General features: G+C 39.3%; 1 protein-coding gene across 1 annotated transcript in view; it reads right to left on the reverse strand.

Annotated features, from left to right (window-relative positions):
- Positions 1–1,711: 1,711 nt before the first annotated feature.
- CATSPERB (cation channel sperm associated auxiliary subunit beta) overlaps positions 1,712–21,765 on the reverse strand; it is an 84,303-nt gene continuing 64,249 nt past the window's right edge. Inside the window, exons 20-26 of the mRNA XM_070941326.1 lie at positions 21,182–21,391; positions 17,354–17,464; positions 16,922–17,032; positions 9,372–9,510; positions 8,819–8,919; positions 7,674–7,748; positions 1,712–1,927 (exon numbers count right to left, since the gene is read on the reverse strand). Coding sequence (XP_070797427.1) covers positions 1,712–1,927; positions 7,674–7,748; positions 8,819–8,919; positions 9,372–9,510; positions 16,922–17,032; positions 17,354–17,464; positions 21,182–21,391 — 963 coding nt within the window. The remainder of the gene's footprint in view (positions 1,928–7,673; positions 7,749–8,818; positions 8,920–9,371; positions 9,511–16,921; positions 17,033–17,353; positions 17,465–21,181; positions 21,392–21,765) is intronic.

The following is a 21,765-nucleotide window of genomic DNA, read 5'->3' on the forward strand; positions in this document are numbered from 1 at the left end:
AGCTCTTTATTGTATAGTGAGAATCCAGCAACTAACCCAGGGAGCCAGCTCCCTTTATATACCTTGCAGCTGTAGTGGTCAGCCAATCAGCTGAAGGTCAGTTAATTCAAACTTCCCGCCAAACAAACCTATTTACATAACACTTACATTTTATGTTTTGTGCCCTATCTTGTCACCGTGGTGAAGAGAAGTAGTGGTGAAATGACTGACATGGTTGTTAAGAATGCCGCAAAGGGCATAAATGTGAGGATGGTCATAAGTGCGAGGGCCTGTCAAAAGTGCGAGAACCAGTCAGAAATGATTTTTTTCAGCCCTCTGAGTAGTCCCTTGTGCATATGGACTACTCAGAGGGCTGAAAAAGTTATTTTTGACCGGTTCTCGCACTTTTGACCAGTCCTTGAACTTACGACTGTCCTCACGTTTTACGTTTTGCGCCCTATCTTGTCACCGTGGTGAAGAGAAATAGTGGTGAAATGATTGACACGGTTGTTAAGAATGCCGCAATGGGTATAAATGTGAGGATGGTCATAAGTGCGAGGATCAGTCAGAAATGACTTTTTTCAGCCCTCTGAGTAGTCCCTATGCACATAGGCATGCCCACCCGGTCACATGATCAGCTAGCCACGCCTACCCAGTCACATGACCAACTAGCCAGTCACATGACCACCAAGCGACACCCCCAACTAAGCCATGCCCACAGAACCGGTTGTTAAAAAAATTGAATCCCACCACTGTATAAAGCACATATGTAACAGTAGTTGGTGGTTTTTTAAAGCAATAGCAATAACACTTAGACTTATATACTGCTTCACAGTGCTTTTTACAGCCCTCTCTAAGGAGTTTTGAGGGTCAGCATATTGCCCCCAACAATCTGAGTCCAATTTTACTGACCTCAGAAGCATGAAAGGCTGAGTCAACCTTGAGCCTGGTAAGATTCGAACTGGCAATCAGCAGAATTAGCTGGCAATACTACATTCTAACCACTGCACCACCATGGCTCTTTTTCTTTCTTTTTTGCTATATGTACTTTTGTTTTCCTTTGAAATTATCTCTGAATAACTTCTTAAAATCTAAAAATGTTCCTGTTTAATTTATTTACTTTTTGCGGATATTTTTTGCGGAGATATTTTAATGTAATATATATTTTAATCTATATTTTATCAGCCTCATAATTAGGGAATTTCTCCCTACAGTAAAATACAGAACAATGCATTCATAATTTTGTTTTTAAATTCATTTGTTTTTAATCTTGTTTGTTCTTAACTTTGTTTAGTTACTTTATTTTTGCAATGTATTAACATAAATGACAATGCTTGCAATAACTGCTAGATTTGGTTTACAGAACTTTTAATCAAGAAATAAGTGGTACTTAATAAATACCGAGTTAGAATGGGTATATATTTAATAACTCTTTTCTTTTACATTTTAATTAGGTTATTGTATACTGTTGAATGACATTTTCTGAAGATCAGTCTATACTTTTGCAAAAAATACCGGTAAATGCATACATAACTGACTTCCTCATTCAAAACCTAGGAAGTTCATGGCAACAGCGACTGGAATAATGTCATATTTAGAAATAAAAGAATATTCTTTTTGTTATCTAACAAGAAAAAAACTGTAACAAAACCCTTCAATTCTTGTGGGCCAAATTAAACAAAAATAGCCACTTACTGGCATGGCAGTGAGAACATTGTGGCATAATTGATAATTATGATTCGTTACTTTCATATGATGCTTCACTGGCAACTGAAGTTTTTGATTCTACTTTGTTTCTGGGTTTTTTCCTTTTAAAAAAATTTACTATCTGGATTTCATAGATGTGCAGAAGAAAAGCCATAAAGAGAATCCCTCCTATTGACACAGCTACAACTGTACTGATGAGATACTGTCCTGGAAAAGCCAGCGGTGAATCATCAACATAAATCTGCAATAAAAATATATCCTGGTAAATTGAAAAATCATACTACTTTAAACGTTACTTTAGATAGATAAGTTTACATTAGTAAATGTACCTTTGAAGGCAAGGCTAGCATTGCAAGATTAAATACGGATTTGAAAATTTATTACAATAAAGAAGCAGAAAGCGTTTTTTCAGCTAAATACAGTACAGGTAATCCTTGATTTATGACCACTTAGTGACAGTTTGATGTTCTGATGGGCCTACCTGAGGTGTACTTATGACCTGAATTAGAAGATCCAGTAGTTGCACCCCCTGTGGACACCTGACCATACTCTATGGCAATTTGCAATGTTCTGTGGTCACATGAACAAGTTTTGTAACCATTTTATAAAAGGTGATGTAACCAATCATTTTATACCCAGTATAAGTTATGATTGTGATGGACAGGTTCCATTACAGTTGTAACCTGAGGTTATATTTATATTATAAGAACTGAATAAATGGATGGATGGATGAATATCAATAAATCAGTCTCCTTTTGGAAGGGGAAATAATTAAAAAATCTTAAATTGTGCAGAAATTAACAGATTAACTTTGATGACTAAAGAGAGAGAGGATACGGATTATTATAAAATATGGGGGAAATTTTATGATTTTTTAGAAAGGAAATATAGATAAAGATTGTGATAATTAAATAAGGAGAATGTTATATTAAATGTATTGTAATTTGGGGGAAATATAGCAACAGAGAAATGGAAATTATCAAGAAAGAAATGAAGATAGGAGGAGTAATAAAAAGAAAAAGAAGTCATGGAAGAAACACCGAGAAGACACCCGGAAGGATTGATATATTATGTGTGTTTGTTTAAAAAAAAAACCTTTTTTTAAAAAATAAAAAAAATCAGTCAATCAGTGACAAAGTCTTGTAATGTTGTATTTGTATTCCTTAATGGTATATTTGCTTAACTTGCTTAAATTCTAGAAAGAGACAAGTAGGGGCTCAGACCTGTGGGACATCCATTGTAGTTCTCAATGGAACTATGTCTACATGGAGGGAAGTATGCATTAGGATACCCCAAGATTCTGTCTTAGGTCCAATGTGTCAGGGAAATACTTTAAGAGCTGACCAGATTACAGCTGTAATGCTGTAAGGCTATAATACTGAAATGAGGCTGTTTTATAAGAGAAGCCCTGTGAGGGTATCTCTCTCTCTCTCTCTGTGTGCTTCCATGCTATAGCTGATGATTGTTTGTCTGACTTTGCCTAGTACGTGTATGTATATATTCCTATTATATATACCTAATTGCCTAATAGTGGTTGATAAACCACTATTGGAAACACAAACCTCTGTTTACTATATTTTGCTTCTGGGTTGTCTCAAAATAGTCACACTGTGTGCACTCTGACAGGCTATGGGCCCAATCCAGAGAGAGGGCCAGAGTGACTGTCACTCTGACAGTGGCTTCTGTCAGCATAATGGGGGGGGGAAAGAGTTTTTGTGGTGTCTTGGCTGAATGAGACGAACTACCTCTCCTGGAGTGTAAAGATGGAGATGTACCTGCAAAGGGAGGAGTTGTGGATGATAGTTACTGATCCACCAGCAGTCCTGGATGATGGGGACCAGAGAAGAAATGAAAAGGCATTAGCCAGCGTAATTCTGGCTGGGGAGGACAGTCAGCTGACACACGTAAGGGGTCTCTAGTTTGCAAAAAAGTGCTGGGAGATGTTGTGCAGTGTGTAGTTAGAGAGACTGCGGGCAGTAAAGTCTTGCTGACAAGAAGACTGTATAAAGCACAACTGAAGCCGGGGGAGAGCATGTCCACATATCTGCAGGCTATGAGAAAGGCATTCCTGGAATTAGAGGAAAAAGAAATGATGTCTACTGAGGCACACAAGGTATATGTGGTACTCAGTTCGTTGGATGTGCCATGGGACATTCTTGTGACTAGCCTAGAGTCTATGCAAGAGTGTAATGTAACCATCATGTATTTTACTGGCTGATTGTTGGAGGAAGAACAGAAATGGCTGGAGAGGTGACCAGGAAAGGGAGGAAATAACACTCAGCACAAGCCAACATCTGCAACATCCCAGGATGCTGGCAGAGCAGCTGAGACTGTTTACACAGTGAGACGTTGCTACATATGTGGTTCTACAGAGCATCTCCAGTGACACTGCCCTGAGAGGAGAAACAGAGGAGCAGCAAGACAAGGGCATAGGGCTACTCAATACATAAGGGGTGGTTCTTCATCGTCGTTTTCTCTGGCAGCAACAGCATTTGAAAACACCAGGAACACTCGGGGGTTGGACAGTGGGGCGAGTTAGCATATTGCTAATAATCCACAAACATTATCTGGCTTGAGACCAGCTAAGCACACATTTGTTAGTTTGGCTAATGGTCAACGATCTGCTGTTAAAGGTGTATGTACCCGAGATAGGAGAAACATTATACAATGTCTTATATGTACCTGGATTAGATCATAATCTGTTGAGTACTTCCAGGTTAGATAGCCAAGGGTATGAAATACTGTTTGCTAGAGAACAATACACCATCAGGAAAGGTAGAAGAATTTGTGCGCTAGGGGTTAAGAAGGATGGTCTGTACATTCTAGGAAGGCAGGAGAATGGTTGTGCATGAACACTTACAAACACTCCCACACATGACAATTGTGTACATTTATTGCATAGGAGATTAGAGCATGCAAGTTTTAGAGTACTGCAGAAGATGTCAGACCTAGCTGAGGGACTTAGGATAAAGAAATGCAATGTGTATTTAGATTGCGCAGTTTGTAAGGAATCAAAGTCCAGGGTGTATCCTGTAAATAAGAAAAACTCAAGGCAAGCAAACAAAGTTATACCTTGGAGACCTGAAAGGTGTAATAAAGGTATACCTCCTGAGCGGTTCACTGCAAGTGGGGTTAGAGTAGGTAGTATTTGTAATGAATCCAGTAAATACCAAGATATATGGTCATGGTCATTGCCTAAGCAAAAACAAGATAAATGGAGGAAGTTAAAGAGAATGTCAGGCAGACAGATAAACCAAACTGAGGAAAGTGAGCTAGTGAAAAGGGAAAGTGACGGAATTCAGCCAAGACATGGTGAGCATGCCATAATAGAAAGTGTACAGAGTCATTAGACAATGAAATTAGCAGCAGCAGCAGTAGTAATGGTACTAGTAGTGTTTGTAGCAGTGAGAGTAGAAATCGAAGCAGGCGGCATGGACATAATAGTGATAGAAAGCAACATGAATCTGTAAAACATTCAGCTGTTCAGCTTTAAAGGGGAGAAGGAAATACTTTAAGAGCTGATCAGCTGCTGTAATGCTGTAAGGTTGTAATACTGAAATGATGATGCAATGAGAATGAGTCAGCACGGTTATTTAACTTATCACTTTAAGAGGCTGTTTTATAAGAGAAGCCCTGTGAGGGTATCTCTCTCTCCGTGTGTGTTTCCGTGCTATAGTTGATGATTGATTGCCTGACTTTGCCTAGTACGTGTATGTATTATTCCTTGTATATAAACCACTATTTGAAAGACAAGCATCTGTTTACTGTATTTTGCTCCTGGGTTGTCTCAAAATAGTCACACTGTGTGCCCTCTGACACAATGCTCTTCAACATCTTCATAAACAATTTAGATGAGGGAATAGAAAGGGAACTCATCAAATTTGCAGATGATACCAAACTAGGGAGAATAGCCAAGATAGGCTCAAGATCTGAACACTGGGCCCTATCCAATAAAATGCAATCCAATGGGGAGAAAAGTACCGTAAGGTTTTATACTTGGGTAAGAAAAACCAAATGATAGGTATAGTACCTGGTACCTGGCTCAACAGTATAACTGTGAGAGGGATCTAGGAGTCCTAGTGGATAATCACTTAAATATGAGCCACCAGTGTGCTGTAGCTGCCAAAAAAAGCCCCTGCAGTCCTAGTCTAGATCAACAGAGGGATTGTACCAAGATCGCACAAACTATTAGTACTGCTATATACTGCCTTGGTAAGACCAGACTTGGAATACTACATCCAGTTTTCGTCCCTGCAATATAAAATGATACTGAGACTCTAGAAAGAATGTAGAGAAGAACAACAAAGATGATTAGGGTGGGTGGGTGGGGTGGAAGCTGAAACATATCATGAATTGTTGCAGGAATTGGGTATATATTATTATTATTATTATTATTATTATTATTATTATTATTATTATTATTATTCGTATTTCTCTGCCCCCCACTCTCCGAGGACTCTGGGCAGCTTACAACAAAGACAACATGAACAACATATTGCCCCCAACAATCTGGGTCCTCATTTTACCCACCTCGGAAGGATGGAAGACTAGTCTAGTCTAACAAAGAGCAAGACTAATGGTAACATGATAGCAGCCTTCCAAGATTTGAGAGGATGTCAGAAAGAAGAGGGGAGTGAACCTATTCTCCAAAGCACCTGAGAGCAAGACAAGAAATAACAGAGGAAACTTATCAAAGAGAAAACCAACTTAGAATTAAGGCAAAATTTCCTGGCAGGGAGTACAATTAATCAGTGGAATGACTTGCCTCTAGAAGTTGTGGATGCTCAAACACTGGGGTTTTTAAGGAGGCGATTGGACAGCCATTTATTTGGAATGTTATAGGGTCTCCTGCTTGAGCAGGAGGTTGGACTAGAAGACTTCCAAGGTCCCTTTCAACTCTGTTCTTCTGTATTCTGTGTATTTCTGTTACAACAAAAGTATCAATCTTTGAAGCAGAAAATGTTGTGGCCCGTCAGCGGCCTGTGCAGCTAGTAGCTGATTCCGACAGTGAGGAGACTGGTGTGGTGCTGCGCCAGCAGCCTGTGCTGCTGGTACTCAAGTCAGACAATGAGGAGGCTGAAGAAGATGTGGTGCCAGAGGCGGGGATTCAGCCAGGACCGTCAGAATCTCCAGAAGCTCCCATAAGTGAAGAAGAAGAAGAGGAGGAGCTTCTTCTCGATGCACGAGCATATAGAGCTGTTAAAAGGCAGGAGTGGCTCCTCAGGAGGAGGTCTCCTCGAGAGTAAGGCTTGGGGCTAATTGGTCACTCCCGTAGCCTATTTAAGGAAGGACGACGACTGATGCAATTTGCAGGAAACAACTTCGTTCAAATACCTTCGCATCTTGATTCCAGAAACGTTTTGATTCGGCTCTTGTTTCTCTCTTATCAGTTTTCCTGCAAGTTGCTTCTGGGCATTCTGCCAACCACAGTAAGATTATGGTTATCTGAAATACTGTGCCTCAGAACTGAGTTATTGTTCTTTGAATTCTTGTCGGCTGTTAATGAAGTTAAATTAACAGCCCTTGTTTAGAAAAGACTGATTTATTGTACTTGTGTTTGAACAACTACTAAGAAAGCTCATTAGTAATCTTTAATTAGTAAATTAAGGTTTGAACGGACTTTGTGAGTGCTGCATTCTTTGGGGTCCGTAGCTGGGGCAGAACAGAAAAGGTTCCACTTGCTACAAGGAAAGGAATAGAGAGTCCGCCTGTGCCCACGGCTCTTTTATTATGTTGGGGGGCTACGAAGACTGGATGCAGTGTTTGCGTTCTATCAATATTCATTTGTAGAAATGTTATCACTCAGACATTGTTGTGGGGACACTTCAGACAATATCACTTAAATTTATTGAAGATGGGATTGCTGTTGATTATATTTGTACTAAAATACAGTTACTGTATATAAATAATTTTTGCCAATGTAATTATTCTATATATTTGGGATTTGTTTCACATTCTTCTATATTTCAGTACTATGAAAAATATACCTGAAATTCATCAAATAAATTGCAAAAGGACACTCCGGGAATAGTGGATACTCTAAAATGGAAAAGTTCAGATCCCTATTAAAAAGAAACGTTATTTTTTATTAGTGCAGAATAATATTTCTTTTGCTACAAATACATTTTCTAACATTGCTTAATCTGCTAAAATGAATGTTATTTTGGAGGACATTTTGAAGGACATGAATTGAAATGTCTATGGGAATTTTCAGTCATCCAGGTCATAGTTGTTCCAAAGGTGCTTTTCCAAAAGGCAAATGGACTTCCTTGTTTTTTTTCTTTGAAAATCCATTCTCCATCATTCAAACAGAATTGAAGAAACTTCTTGCATGAGAAGCAAAACATTTTCAAGGGGAAAAAAAACCCAAGAAAATTCAACTGCCTTTTGGAAAAGCACCTTTGGGACATGAATGGAAATATATTGTTTTTTCTATTACTATTTTACTTTATTTCCAAAGTGGGATTTGCTGCCCTAAATAACTTGATTGGTTTTAAATAGGTTTCTTTATTTGGACAGATGGATAAGGATTTAAGTGCATGCTACATTTATCATCTATTGTTTGTCTATCTAGGCCAATTCTGCCTTCTCTGAATATTCATGGATATGAATATAATGGTGCAGTTTTTTCTTTGCATTGGGAAATTACTAAAATTAGAGAACAATGTGAAAATATTTGTCCTGAATTATTTAATGCAATGTGTATACTAACTAATTATTGTTTATTCAACAAATCATGCAGTTTTAACAAATATGATTTAAGATTTTTTTTCTTGAGATACAGGTATTCGATTTAAAATACATCGGTTGAGTAGTAATCAACATTAGGATGGAAAAATTCTCCCTTTGGTGCAAAAACGAAGACTTTCTCTACAGTTAAAATTGCCACTTCTTTGATTGGTCATTGTGACCAAGATCATTACGAATGTAGTTTCTACTTGGGCTGCAAAAACCTGGATGGTAGCTACTTGACATGTACCTCCTCGCTGCCCTCTAATGATTATCCAGAAATTTGGAGCCAAGATATGGTAGTCTTAAAACAAGGTGGGGTAGGATTCAAAATATGGTATGCCAGATTGTTGCAACACTTTTGGCTTTTCTATTCAGAATATGTATTTTATTAGAAGCTTACACTTATTGATATAGTTAGCCCATCTGGATTATACAACTTGGTTTTGACCTTCTTTTCCAAGTACAACCTTAGTTTTACCAAACTAAATGTTTCGTTGGTACCTGAAAAAAATAGTTTAAATGAGTTATAGTTCTAGACATTGTCTGATTATATATTACAGTGATAAATTAATCCTACATAAAAAGGGTGAATTAGCCCATGTTTTTAATATAGATATCATTTTGTAAAAACTAACACTAAAAATTTAGATTAGAAATTAGAAATGGAGACCTATCTGCAGCAGATTTTTTGATATGATGATAACTTATCAGATGAAAGGGCAAACTTAAATCTTGGTAAAGAGAAGTATCATCAAAACTCTTTATCATTAGTGCTTGGGTGGAAACATTTCAAGAATAGTGAAAATGAAAAAAAGTAAACAGATTCAGAAAACAATATTTTTCATTTTAAGTTATTGGCAAGGAAGAGAGCATTAAACAGCATGGCAACACAAATATTTTGAACAGAATTTCTCAGAAAAATTCCTTCTGAACCCCAGCAGTCTGCTTCTTACCTGAAACTATCCAGTTTGTTCTATTGTTTACTTCTTTTATGGTGACAAAATAAGGAGATGTCAGATTAACAAAATGACCCTCATCTTCCACAACAAAATAGAGAGGAAGCTTTACTACTGGAAATTTCATCCGCAGAGCCTAAAGACAAATGAACCATAGAGACAGATACGTTAAAATCATTTTATATATTTTTACCAATGTGGGGGCATGGTTTCAAATGAGATAGCATTCAGACAATATAGGATCCACAAAAACGTATTTAAACTCGCCTCATTCAAGTCAAAATTCAGTGGGACAATCTGTTTTGAGAATATTTTTCCATTTGAAAGATAAGAAATTAGAGAAACTGACTTAAGAAGAGATACTTCGTGTATTATTTTGCATCTTCCTCTCCCACTCACAGATGTCTTACAGGGCAGGAATGGGCAATTAATTTTCCCAAGGGGTCATTTGAGAAACTGGGATTGTTGTGGAGGACCAAACCAATAACTCCTGCCTGCACTCTGCCCATTCGCCCAGAAAGCCATACTTCAACCCACACAGCAGTGGGTGGCCGAACCCAAGCTCCTCATGCAATGACCACTGCCACCAGCACCACCACCTCCTCCTTAGGCTGCTCTAGGTGAGGGGCGACCACTGCACAGGTGCAGAATAGTCCTTAGTGTTCTTGCCCTCCTGCAACTGCCAGCCAACTGAAGGAGCCCACAGTGACTTGCTGAGCTGGACTTGATTCATCTTTTCCTGCCCCCTATGGCATGCTTATTTACATTTGATTTTTAATTACCGATTAATCTTAGGTGAGCCAGACAGGGACAGCCAAAGGGCCAGATGTGGCCTGGGGACCGTAAAATCCCTAGCTCTGCTCTAGAGGCCAATAGTCACTCCATAATCAGATCCTCAGACAGGATTTTCAGTGGTTCCCTTTCTAACCCTTCATCTAAATCATTGATGAAGATGTTAAAGAGTACTGGGCCTAAGACAGAGCCCTGGGGTACCCCACTGCATACTTCCCTCCATGTAGATGCAGTTTTGTTGAGGACTATACATTGAGTGTGGTTGGTCAGTCAGTTATGAATTCATCTGATGGTGATGCTGTCTAACCCACATTTTTCTACCTTATCAAGTAGTAGGTTGTGGTCTACTCTATCAAATGCCTTACTGAAGTCCAAGTAGACTATATCCACAGCATTTTGCTGGTCCACTAATTTTGTCAGTTTGTCAAAGAATGCAATAAGATTTGTCTGACATGATCTGATCTGATCTGATCTGTTTTTGACAAACCCATGTTGGCTTTTGGTTATGATTTTGCTTGCCTCTAGGTGTTTGCAGATTCGTTGCTTGATAATCTTTTCCAGAAACTTCCCAGGTATTGATGTAAGGCTGTTAGGTCTGTCTCCTCTCTTGAAGGAGGCGGTGGTGAGGCCTCTCCTCAAGAAGCCTTCCCTGGACCCAGCAGTGTTGGCTAATTACCGTCCAGGCTCCAACCTTCGCTTCGTTGCGAAGGTTGTTGAGAGTGTGGTAGCGCGACAGCTTCCTCAGTACTTGGATGAATCGGCTTATCTAGATCCGTTCCAGTCGGGCTTCAGGCCTGGATACAGCACGGAAACGGCATTGGTCGCATTGGTAGATGATCTCTGGAGGGCCCGGGACAGGGGTTGCTCCTCTATCCTGGTCCTATTAGACCTCCCAGCAGCTTTTGATACCATCGACCATGGTATCATGCTGCACTGGTTGGAAGAGTTAGGGGTGGGGGGCACCATGTTGCGGTGGTTCTCCTCCTTTCTCTCTGATCGGTTGCAGTCTGTGTTGACAGGGGGGCAAAGGTCGACCCTGAGGCCCCTTGTATGTGGGGTGCCACAGGGGTCGGTTCTCTCACCCCTTCTGTTCAACATTTATGTGAAGCCGCTGGGTGAAATCATCCGTGGTTTTGGGGTGAAGCATACTGATGATACTCAGCTATACATCTCCACCCCGGACCACCCCAATGATGCCCTTAAAGTGATGTCCCAGTGCCTGGAGGCTGTACGGATCTGGATGGGGAGGAACAGACTCAGGCTCAACCCATCCAAGACCGAGTGGCTGTGGTTTCCGACGTCCCGATATAGTCAATTGGTGCCATCACTGACCATTGGGGATGAGTCATTGCCCCCCACGGAGAGTGTTCGCAACTTAGGCATCCTCTTGGACTCACGGCTGTCTTTAGAAGAACACTTGACGGCTGTGGCCGGGAGGTCTTTTTATCAGGTTTGCCTGATTCGCCAGTTGCGTCCCTTTCTGGATCGGGACTCGTTAAAAACGGTCACTCATGCCCTCGTCACTTCACGCCTGGACTACTGTAATGCTCTCTACATGGGGCTCCCCTTGAGGAGCACCCGGAGGCTCCAGCTGGTCCAGAATGCGGCCGCACAGGTAGTTATGGGAGCAGCATGGCATTCCCATGTGGCTCCCCTCCTGCGCGAGCTGCACTGGCTCCCTGTGGTCTTCCGGGTGCGCTTCAAGATCTTAGTTACCACCTTTAGAGCGCTCCATGGCTTAGGACCGGGGTACTTACGAGACCGCCTTCTGCCACCAATAGCCTCTCACCGCCCAGTACGCTCCCATAGAGAGGGGCTTCTCAGGGTGCCGTCAGCCAAACAATGTCGACTGGCGGCCCCCAGGGGGAGAGCCTTTTCTGTGAGGGCACCCACCATCTGGAACGAGCTCCCCCCAGAGATACAGAAGATTCTGGATCTGCGCACTTTCCGCCGTGCCCTCAAAACATTCCTGTTTCAGCAGGCCGGCCTGGCCTAACTTTCCCTTTATATTGCTTTTTGATTTTATTTTAAACTGGGATGTCTTGAATTATCTAGGACCAGAGTGTTTAGTATATTTTAATTGGTTTTTTTATTAACGTTTGTATTACATGTATTTTTATCGTTCACTGTTCACCGCCCTGAGTCCCTTAGGAATAGGGCGGTATATAAATTTAATAAATAAATAAATAATAAATAAATAAATATCCTGGATCCATTTTTTCCTCCTTTTTTGAAGATGGGAATTACATTAGTTCTTTTCCAGTCATCTAGTGGTTTCCTGGTGCTCCAGGATCTTTGAAAGGTATGTTTCAGTGGTTTTGCAATTACATCTGCCAGTTCCTTCAGAACCTTGGGACATAATCCACCTGGTCCTAGTAATATTATCTCATCTAGAGTGAATAGGTGTTCTCTTACCATTTTCTTGCTTATTTTGACTTCCATTCCTAATCTGTGTTAAGCAGTTTTGCTTTCTCTCTGCTACTTGTCACCTTCTTATCATTTTCTCCCATTAATAGATCAATCATTTCTTTGACTTTTTTCATGCTTTGTACATGTTGAGAGAAGCTTTTTGTTATTTTTGACATTTGTTGAAAGTCTTAGTTCCTTTTGAGCCTTAGATTTCCTGACTTCATCTTTGCAAGCTTGGGTTATTTTCTGATATTCTGCCTTAGTTATGTGCCATTTTCCCACTTTGTATACTTGTCCTTTTTGCCTTTCAGTTTATCAGAGTTCTTTGTGCAGCCATGCTGGTTTCTTTTGAGTTCTCCTATTTTTCTTCTTCATTGGTATTGTGCTAGACTGGGCTTTTATAATCTCACTTTTAAAGTTTCCCAAGATTCTTGGGTTGTTTTCCCCTTGAGGATTCTCATCCATGGAATCCTTCCCAAGCTCTCTAAATTTATACAAATAAGCTTTCTTAAAGTCCAAGACTCTAGTTTGGTTTTTTTCTATTCCTTGTGCTTGCATAATGTTGAATTCCAATATTGCATGGTCACTCCCTCCAAGGTTCCTGTAACTTCAACATCTTCTACCATTTCAACTCTGTTAGTGAGAATTAAGCCTGGTGGGGGAGTTGAAGTCCACAAGTCTCAAAGGTGCCAAGTTGGGAAACCCCTGCTCTACTTCTCTACCTTTTGGGAGACAAAGCTGTCTGATAATTTGTCAGGTTTTTCATTTCAAGGAAGATATGTTTGCATACTAAACTTTCTGTGTATCAATAGAAGAGAATATTTGTAACTCAGGGTTGAACTGTGGGGTTCTTGGTGTACTGATGATATTACCTAGTTTAGTAATGAAACATCTGCAAGAAAACAACCAAGCTCAGAGAGTACTAAGGATGCACACTACTTGTTCTGACCTAGGCTTCACCAAATCACAATACAGACCCTTTGACCCAGGGGTGGGTTCTACTTACCTTTACTACCAGTTTGCAACGGGGCCACACACGCGTGCTCGCTTTGCTCATGTGAGCGCTCTTCTGCGCATGCGTTTTGATGACGTCGGGGTGGGTGGGCAGAGCCTCCCTTCAGTTTTACTACTCAATCTATAGAACCGGTCCGAATTGGGGGCAACCCACCACTGCTTTGTCCCCAAAAAAAACCTTTTTTATTTGGCTAATGTGAATTCCTAGCATTCACATCCAGAAAAGTCCTGGCAAACAGTCTTTCAAGGGTGAATTGCAACCACAGACCTTATCAGTCCTTGGATAATTGCCAGGCCGATAGCTTCCAGGTGCAACACTGTACAATGAAATGCTTGGCAAAGAGTCTCTGTGAGGCAAATCTTCACACTAATAAACAAACTAATTGTCTCCTGCAAACACCACTCCCCTTTTGCTCCTATTTATTTCCTATGGGGGGGCATTCAGCATCCCCTTGTGCTTTTACTTCTGACTTGACCCCTGTTCCTTAATTGTTCCCTTCTCCTGACAAGTCTGTGCATGCGCACATCAGGAACAGGCTCCAGCTGTTCTTCTGCCCCTCTTATCTCTGATTCCGAAGGTAGCTGATAACTGTCGGATGGCCCTGGCCCAATCTCTGCCTCCAACACAGAGAACTCATCAGATCCTTCCTCAGACTCAAGGACTCCCCAAACTCTTCACTGTCCGAGTCTGCTGTCAGCTCCACTGGCCACTGGCGAGCCACCACACTATCTATGTAGAGACTTCTTGATTAAGGTGACCAGACGTCCCGCTTTTGGCGGGACAGTCCCGCTTTTGAGCAATTTGTCCCGCGTCCCGCGGCGTTTCAAAAAAGTCCCGATTTTTCTTGAGCCCCAGCTGATGGCTAGAAGAAAAAAAAACTGTTTAAACTCTTGCCCGGGGCTTCAAAGGGCCGCCCTACAGGCAATCAGTGTAAAGCAGTTTTTTTTTCCCCTAGCTAAGCTTCAGAAACGAAACCGAAACCAGGGTCTTTGGTGCAGCGTGACAAAATGAGGCAGAGAGAGATTTATTTTTATTTTTATTTTTCCTCCCCAAAAAAGGTAGGTGAAAAACTGCAAACAATGGGAAATTTAGGAGGAGAGTTCAAGATTTTAAAACACAAAGGAAAAAAAGCTGTATTTAACTAGGGAATTGTAATAATTGAGATACTATTAATTGTATATTGTGTTGAAAGCAGAAATGGTTAAGTTGTGGTTCGGAGGAATATATGGGAGAAATTATTTGGTTTATTATTATTGGTAAATATAATTAATTGATTTGTAAGAAATTGGATTGCATGGAAATAATTGGAATATTCATGTTCATATTGATTAATATACAAAAAAGATAGTTTTATAACTAATTGATTTATATTAAAATGTTGAATTTGTATTAAACAACTGTATTACATAATTACATAATTAAACAATGTGAGGATGGATATAAAAATAGATGACAATGGGAAGGGGTATAATATAGAATAGAAGGGAAAAATTGAATTTGATTAAGATTAGAGATGAGGATGAAGGGTAATATTGGTTTTTTTAAAAAAATAGATGAGGAATAAATATGGCAAAAAGGAAATATAGAAATTGTAAATTTAATTGAAATGACTAAACGCTGTTTAAATTTGTGAACCAGCCAAATATTCTGTTCAAAGAAAATACATTGTATGTTTGTATGTGTGTTTCTAATTATTGCTATTTATTCATATTTGTTCTCTTTTATTCTTTAAAGTTTAACAATTCATTCTTTATCTTAATATCTTTATATTTGCTTGGGGTTGGCTTTCTTCTCTTTCATCTTTTTTATTGTACAGCAATCTTTCTCCTCAAACCTACCACCTCTCTCTTTTCTTTCCTTCTTACTTTCTCTTCCCCCCACCCTCTTTTTCTCCTCCCTACTTCCTCTTTCTTTCTCCTTCTCCTCCTCTCTTCCTCCCTCTCTTACCCTCACTCCTACTCTAATTTCCATTCCTTCATCCCTCTCTATTGCTGTAATCCTTTAATGCATATGGACTACTCAGAGGGCTGAAAAAGTTATTTTTGACTGGTCCTCACACTTTTGACCAGTCCTCGAACTTATGACTGTCCTCACATTTTACATTTTTGCCCTATCTTGTCATCATGGTGAAGAGAAGCAGTTGTGAAATGAGTGACATGGTTGTTAAGAATGCTGCATGGGCATAAATGTGAGGATGGTCATAAGTGTGAGGACCAGTCAAAAGTGCGAGGACCTGTCAGAAATGACTTTTTTCAGCCCTCTGGTTAGTCCTTTTGTGCATATGGACTACTCAGAGGGCTGAAAAAGTTATTTTTGACTGGTCCTCACACTTTTGACCAGTCCTCGAACTTACGACTGTCCTCACATTTTACATTTTTGCCCTATCTTGTCACCTTGTTGAAGAGAAGCAGTTGTGAAATGAATGACATGGTTGTTAAGAATGCTGCACGGGCATAAATGTGAGGATGGTCATAAGTGTGAGGACCAGTCAAAAGTGCGAGGACCTGTCAGAAATGACTTTTTTCAGCCCTCTGGTTAGTCCTTTTGTGCATATGGACTACTCAGAGGGCTGAAAAAGTTATTTTTGACTGGTCCTCACACTTTTGACCAGTCCTCGAACTTACGACTGTCCTCACATTTTACATTTTTGCCCTATCTTGTCACCTTGTTGAAGAGAAGCAGTTGTGAAATGAGTGACATGGTTGTTAAGAATGCTGCACGGGCATAAATGTGAGGATGGTCATAAGTGTGAGGACCAGTCAAAAGTGTGAGGACCTGTCAGAAATGACTTTTCAGCCCTCTGAGTAGTCCCTATACACATAGCCATGGCCACCCGGTCACATGACCAGGTAGCCACGCCCACCCAGTCACATGGCCTCCAAGCCACGCCCACACAATAAGCCACGCCCACAATGGTGTCCTTCTTACCAATGTTAAAATCTGTTCACCTTACCCTATAGACATAGCCATGGCCACCCGGTCACATGACCAGCTAGCCACGCCCACCCAGTCACATGACCAGCTAGCCACGCCCACAAAATAAGCCACGCCCACAATGTCCCTCTTTACCAATGTTAAAATCTGGTCACCTTATTCTTGATCCATATTGGGTGGTAAAAAAAAATTCAATTGGACAGTCCATTGTTGAAATTCTTTTCTTAAGAGAGGTGCGCCTCTCACACTTTTTCTAAAAAATATTGCTAATTAAATATCACATAGTTGATTATATTTGGTTATGAATGTTACTGTGTCTTTAGTTCCTATCTCCCAAATTCTAGAATAAAGCCCTTTTCAAGTACATTAATTTAATTAGATGGCAGTTAATGCTTACCTTCTCTTTACAGTCTGAAAAGGCAACAGAAAATGACAGCTTCATATAATCAGCACATTTGCACTTGGCTCGGCTTGATTTGTTAGCACACTGTTTGTACTTTCCAGATTTCTGTGGAAAAAATATCCATTGATCTAAAACTGCAAAATCAAAGTATGACTAAACAGTGATCTGGTTTTTAAGTCAGTGACATTTTTTGACTATCATTTATTCACATGTAGGCTCCTAAATGGTAGAATAGCGATGGAAAGGGATTTGCAACTGCTTTTCATTATTATGTGACTTGTAATTTATGAATATACTTGTATATTAACATTGTACATGAACATAATGCATAGCAGCAAGGTATTTTAAGCTTATTTAAGTCTTAAAATCATGGCATTCAAAGGACAAAAATTCAAAGGATAAAAATGATTAATAACCAAAACTTACTTTTGATCCTTCAAAATAATCTCTCATTCTAGGTTTACTTGGATCTGCATTATAAAAATTATCTGTGAGTGGAACAGCAATTCCCATTACAGACGGTGGTCTGTAGTTCACCTACATTAACAATAACAACAAAAACTGTTGGAGAATACGAAGAGTACTTCAGCTTCCTTTTTCTAATCCCAAACTCCTATTTACTAGTATCATTGGCAAATGATTCCTTGATTGATTCCTATGAAATTACCCTGATTCCACTGAAAGTGGAATATATTTAAATATTGTGCTAGAAATCCCAGTCTTTAATATAATTTACATAATCAAATATGCATGTGAAGGAGATCCCCCCCCCTGAAAAAACATTAGCCAGCTAGTTGTTACTCATGTCTGTAATTATAATGAAGTGTTGTAACTCCCAGGGAGTTTACGGATATAGTAATTTCTTCAAAAGCAAAGTGTGAGGTCAACAAACCAACAAACCTCAAATAAAGAATAGCAAAACAAAATCTCTACCTACATATAAGGGATAGGGGGCCACAGTGTTGCTACTAAACCCACAGGTTTTTTAATTTACCAGACTATTGAGGGCAATCTAGTTCATCGAAGGCAAATGAATTGCCTTCAGGAAATACATATACAAACTATCCACCCAATCCACACAATAAAGAGGGAATAGGTACACATATACAATTTATTATTTACTGTTTATTTTTAAAAAATTATTATTATATGTATATGAAATCTTAATCTGTTCACCGCCCTGAGTCCTTCGGGAGAAGGGCGGTATATAAATTCAATAAATAAATAAATAAATAAATAAATAAATAAATAAATAAATAAATACAAGTCAAATAAAGGATACAGAACTTTACACAAAGTTTAAGTGTGACACACCCATTTGCTTCCCATCACCCCTGGACTTTCACTCCATTTCACTCTTGGGACCTAGGAACTGCTCTTCTGGGATTCCAAGAATCCTGCTGGAGTTCTGAAGCTTAGCTATGAATCTGTGACCTAAAATTGATGGGATCACCTCGGCTTTTCTATATTCCTGGAGTCTGGAGATGCAAAGGAAATTAGAAGGGCATAGTTGGTTCTGATGGATCCAAAACCAGGGCTAGATCTGAGTTGTCCTCTACAAAGAAGTTGAAAAATATGGCTTGCAGCACTTTCCATTTGGGCTTCAAAAGAAGCTTCAAAATGTGCAGGAGGGGAAAAAAATGTAACACTGGAATAGGCATAACTACTTTAAACTTTCACATTATGCTGCTATTTGCTGGGGATTAAATCCAAACATTGCACAGTCCTAATGTTTTGTGACAAATAGCTTTGACCAAGAACTTTGCAGTGGCTGGATTTCTGCATTCACTATAAAATATGATTGTATGGCTAGGGCAACAGAGGCAAAGATCACGGTTTGCAAAAAAATGGTTTGCAAGAAAACACAAGATGGGAGATGTTCAGAATTTTTAAAATGATATTCCTGAACAAATTTATTTGTGGCTGGCTTTCAATAAAAAGTACTAAAAACAGTTAAAATTAGAAAAAATGAATAGAAAAGTTAAAAACCAAGATGATGGGAGGCCTGGGAATCTTCTCTACAGTCAGACACCCCAAGGCCAAGCAACAGAGTCCAATTCTTAGGCTCTGCATAAGGTCAGGAGTGTTTGGGTGGACCTCACCTCTGACAGGAGAATATTCCAGAGGGAAGGGCCCAGAGCATTAAAATCTTTTTCCTGGACCCCACAAACCAAAATTTTTTGGCTGATGGGATCTGAAGTAGGCACTTTCCCCAGGATCGAGTGCGGCAAGCTAGTCCCATCACAATGAGATGATTTCTTAGATAACATACTTTATCATTGTCAGATGGCCACTGTACTTGTACCCCCCCTCCTTTTTTTTTTAACATGTGTCATGTACTTTATAACTTTTTTGCTGCCTATACTTCTTGCTTTGGTAACATCAATCAAGGTTCTCTTCAAAGTATGGTAAAAAAAAAATCAAGATGACAGTTATGAGATTGAAGCTCTGTCTGTTTTTTTTAAAAAATAATCTTTATTTACATTTGTCATTAAAAAAGAAGACAACACACCACAAGATAGAAGGCCATGATTTACAACAGGGCTGGCATATGGCACTCTGGTGGAATAACACTCCACAAAGCAAATAGTTTACCCGGCATTATATAAGGAATATCTTAATTCGAAATTGGGAGAACATCAGTAAAAAATACTATATTAAGACACCGTGCTGGATATCACCTCTAGAAGCGTTGATATATCCAAAATTATAGAACCCTGTGAAAAAAATAATGTACAAAGACTTGCTGAATGCACGAGGAGAGCTAAAGCCAAAACAGGAATTGAATTCCCAGGGACTACAATTGGATTGGTGGACCTATCTACAGATTCAATCAAAATATAAAAAAGACAGAGATAGGAAAAGTATAAATGTTGACTTGCAGGAGTTAGACAAAATCTTGATGGGCCAGGAAAAAGGCATGATTTCTAAAAGCTATAAACTATTGATGAGGTTAGAGATTGGCGACGAGATAATAAAGGATACAATGATTACCTGGGGGAAAAATTTTGGCTACTCAATTCATCTGGAAAAATGGCAAGAGATTTGGTGGGGGAATATGAAGCTAGTAGTTTCTACGGCATATAAAGAAAATATTTAGAAGATGGTATATAGATGGCATCTCTCCCCCGATAGATTGGCCAAAATGTTTACTGGACAGTCCGCCGAATGCTGGAAGTGTGGGCTTGAACGTGGCACTTATTATCACCAATGGTGGACATGCCCAGAAGCAGTAAAATTTTGGGGAAAAATAAAAAAGTGGCTCAACAAGATCTTAAACCAAGAGATTGAATGGCGACCAGAGACATGCTGGCTCGGCTCCAAACCAGAAAATATTTAAAAAGATTCATGGTACCTTGCATTACATATTATCACAGCAGCGAGATTAACATACGCTCAATTCTGGAAAGATAAAAATACCCCATCAGAGGAAGTAATTATAAAGAAGATTTTGGATTGTGCGGAAGCAGATAAATTGACTAAAAGACTGAAAGATAGAGACCAAACACAAACATGTTTATCTTGGGAAAAACTATATATCTGGCTATCAAAGAGGAAACTATAATCCCAAACTAGATTAGGAGTCGTATTTATTGAAGAATTTATATGATACAAGTAAAGTGAGGTCGGATAGACCTAATTGATTTATAAATGTAAATTAGGTTGTTCTGCCTCCCCCGGAATGTAACATAGATATATTGTACCAAATATTAAGTTATTAAGGTCGAAGCTCTGTCTGTTTTTTATGTGCATTGCACACACTGTACACATACAAATATGAGCAGAGTTTCAGCAACCCCTTGTAGCCGCCATCTTGACCTTTTTGATCTCACCTTGGAAAACAACACTGCACCAACTGAGATTTTTTCCTAACGTCTAGCTTCCATATGGAGAATCAGGAAGACTAGCTACTACTGGAATGATTGTCCACTGAAGATTGTCCAATTCTCTCAACCTTGTTTACCTCCTAATTACACTTGATAGGTTGCTAAGCAACGCTATCTCACAAATAAGCAAAGCTATATTCAGCTATATCTTTACCCATGGCAAATTTGCTATAGTTTCCTTATCCTTTTTAAAAAGTAATAGTTCAGTTCTTAATTAAAGGAATGGTTACAATGAAATTCAGTGCCATACTTTGATGCCAGGTGTCTGATTAGGTCCATCTCTGAAACAGTGGTGGCCAGAGACCATATTGCTACATCTTTGTTTCCCCCTGTCTAGAGCATTTTAAAAATTCTTCAGTATCCTTACCGGCAGAACCTTCAAATATTTACTAATCTCTGAATTATTGTACCCGAAGGTATTCTCTGGAGACAGCCAGTCGGATGGAGACAGTTTATAAGGTAGAACATAGTGTGTTACTTTAAGGTAGGAGCAGGAACTCTTCAAGGTTAATATAATACATACAACATCACATAAGAGACTGGCATATGGCATAACCACAGCTACGGTAGTTTTACCCTAGGGATGATAATTAAAAAGCATAATATTAATTTGCCCCAACATAAAATAAATAATTATTATCCCATCATAAGGCTATAACTACAAAAGCTCAACCATTAAAATGGTTAAATATCTATGCTGTCTTTCATTACAATAGTTCAAGAATTCTAGGTGGGAGAAATATATCTTCAGTGGCGACATTATTTGTACATTGAAATACAGCAAATATAATGTATGCATTTTAAGAGAATCTTTCCAGTCAGCTAAAAAGAGAAACAATAACACAAAAGTTATCCATTTAAAAAAGTATATATTGTTGCTTTCAGGAATCTTGCAGTGCAGTCCTAGAAATACTATGAATTTAATTGGGCACAAAGACAGTACCTGTCACA

This window comes from Pituophis catenifer, unplaced genomic scaffold, assembly GCF_029215685.1.
Source record: "Pituophis catenifer annectens isolate HBS135680 unplaced genomic scaffold, rPitCat1.0.hap2 SCAF_1, whole genome shotgun sequence".
In the NCBI taxonomy this organism is placed as follows: Eukaryota; Metazoa; Chordata; class Lepidosauria; order Squamata; family Colubridae; genus Pituophis; species Pituophis catenifer.